General features: G+C 39.8%; 1 protein-coding gene across 1 annotated transcript; it reads left to right on the top strand.

Annotated features, from left to right (window-relative positions):
* The first annotated feature begins 1306 nt into the window (after positions 1-1306).
* LOC102257666 (ubiquitin-conjugating enzyme E2 L3) lies at positions 1307-1705 on the top strand. The gene has a single exon (XM_005860560.1). It carries the CDS (start codon positions 1307-1309, stop codon positions 1703-1705), a length of 399 nt encoding a protein of 132 aa, XP_005860622.1.
* Positions 1706-2503: the final 798 nt, after the last annotated feature.

Here is a 2503-nt window from a genome sequence, read left to right as displayed (position 1 = left end):
AGAGAAATCTTTCTTTCTTGGCCTTTGATTCAACTGGGTCCTCAAAGGATTGAATGAGGCCCACTTCATTGGGGAGGGCCATCTGCTTTACTCAGTATATTGACTCCAAGGTTCATCTCATCCAGAAACGCCTTCACAGACATATTCAGAATGACATTTAACCAAGTCCCTGGGCACCCCATGGCCCAGCTGAGTTGGCACACAAAGTTAATCATCACAGGTGTGATGATGCCTCATTTGCTCTCCTGAATTCTCAGTCTTCAGTGAAATGCCACAGTTCTCTGTGGTTCGTGTGCTAATACTTATTGAAAAGTCAGTGAAGTTGTTTTTTGATCAGATTGCAGAAATGCCAAGACTTCTACCTCCATGTCCTGGAGGAGTTCAATTGGCCTCTAAGTTGTATGTTGTGTATGAATTTTGAAAGAATAAATTATTTGATATGATCAACTAATATTTATTCAGTGCCTACAAGATGATTTATTAAGTAAGCATGCTTAAAATACACAATCATCATGTTTTCCTGCTCTCAGAGAGTTTGTGATCTTGTAGGAGAGACAAATCTCTTACTAGGAAATACTGCAGTCAGAGTTAGAGGTAAAAATAAAATAAATACTTATCACTGTAGGAATAATGAGGGGCCAAAGAAAGATTATCAATGATAAAGACATAACTATTTGTTAGTGGTTGGCCTCCACAAAGGTCATGTCATGAATTGAATGATATTAGGAGGTTATTTTCACTATTCTACAGATTTTTGTATGTTTTCATATAAAAAATTGCACAATAATAAATTTTCTGCTGTAGATCAAGGAATCACATTTGACAACAATTGTAAAAGGGTCAGTTTGTGATTCAAATACTCAGCCCCCCATTCTTGTTCCCTTTACCTCATAATAGACCCTCTCCCCCACTTTCATGGGTTCAGTGCCCCAATTCTTGCCCATTTCCCTTGCTTTTTAAATTTTAAGTTCTTTTAATGTGATGGGTGATAAATTATATTTTACTACAGATAAATTCCAGTGACTGCACTTCATTGAAAACCATTTAACTGAGCACAGAAGACCATGTTGGGGTGGAAGGGAAATGGAATGACAAGGAGAGGTTTGAGGATGAGGTGTTCCTTGTTTCTCTTTCTTTTACTCCAGTCAGAGACTTTCCAAAGAGAATGTTGGTTATTCCTTGACTAATGTTAAGAAAAAAATTGCACTGGATGGAGTTAGGCAAGGAAGACTCTATTCAAGACTTTTGAAATAGGAGTCAAGACTATTGCAAGGCACATTGGGAAAGCAGCAGCACCAGATCCAAGATGGCGGCCAGCAGGAGGCTGGTGAAGGAGCTTGAAGAAATCTGCAAATATGGAATGAAAAACCTCTGTAACATCCAGGTTGATGAAGCTAATTTATTGACTTGGCAAGGGCTTATTGTTCCTGACAACCCTCCATATGATAAGAAGGCCTTCAGAGTCGAAATCAGTTTTCCAGCAGAATACTCATTCAAACCACAGAAGATTACATTTAAAACAAAGATCTATCACCCCAATATCGATGAAAAGGGACAGGTCTGTCTGCCAGTAATTAGTGCTGAAAACTGGAAGCCAGCAATGAAAACCGACCAAGCTGAAGAATACTCTAAGGACCGTAAAAAATTCTGTAAGAATGCTGAAGAGTTTACAAAGAAATATGGGGAAAAGCGACCTGTGGACTAAAACCTGCCACGATTGATTCCAGCAAGTGTGAGCAGAGACCCTGAGCAGTGCATTCAGACACCCCGCAAAGCAGTACTCTGTGGAAAATTGACTCGGGCCACCACCTGGCGTTTGCTTGTGGCAGTTACTAACTTTGCACAGTTTTCTTAATCAAAAGTGGTCTTAGGTAACCTGTAAAGAAAGGATTAAAAATTTAAGATGTTCTAAAAAAAATAAAATTAAAAAAAAAGACTATTGCAATAGGGAGAAAGATTGAACTCAATGCTGACTACAACAAGGACAGCTGGAGATTTATAGTGAGTGGGCAGAGTGAGGGAGTCACTGGATGGGAATTACTAAGAGGAACTTGGTTACAGATCAAGGGTTGGGGAAGAGGTTCCTGATCAGATATCAAGGGTTGAAGAGATTCTTGCTAACCTGGCTTAGCAGGATTCTTCTAAAACTAGGCTCAGTTGACCAAGGGCAAGTCCTGGTTTAGAAGAGGGCTCAGAGAAGCATGACTAAGGTTTAGTTAAAAAAGGGAGGTTTAGTCAACAACTAGAGCAGTGGTTCTCAACCTTCTGGCCCTTTAAATATAGTTCCTCATGTTGTGACCCAACCATAAAATTATTTTTGTTGCTACTTCATAACTGTAATGTTGCTACTGTTATGAATCGTAATGTAAATATCTGATATGCAGGATGGTCTTAGGCGAGCCCTGTGAAAAGGTCATTCGACCGCCAAAGGGGTCACGACCCACAGGTTGAGAACCGCTGAACTAGAGGTTTGTTATGAATACAGCTGGAAGGTGTGAGAAAA

This window comes from Myotis brandtii, unplaced genomic scaffold (genome assembly GCF_000412655.1).
Source record: "Myotis brandtii unplaced genomic scaffold, ASM41265v1 scaffold136, whole genome shotgun sequence".
In the NCBI taxonomy this organism is placed as follows: domain Eukaryota; kingdom Metazoa; phylum Chordata; class Mammalia; order Chiroptera; family Vespertilionidae; genus Myotis; species Myotis brandtii.
This window is presented reverse-complemented; position numbering and strand designations above follow the sequence as displayed.

Excerpts from the sequence above, each read along its gene's own strand:
- LOC102257666 (XM_005860560.1), top strand. The coding sequence starts at position 1,307 with ATGGCGGCCAGCAGGAGGCTGGTGAAGGAGCTTGAAGAAATCTGCAAA.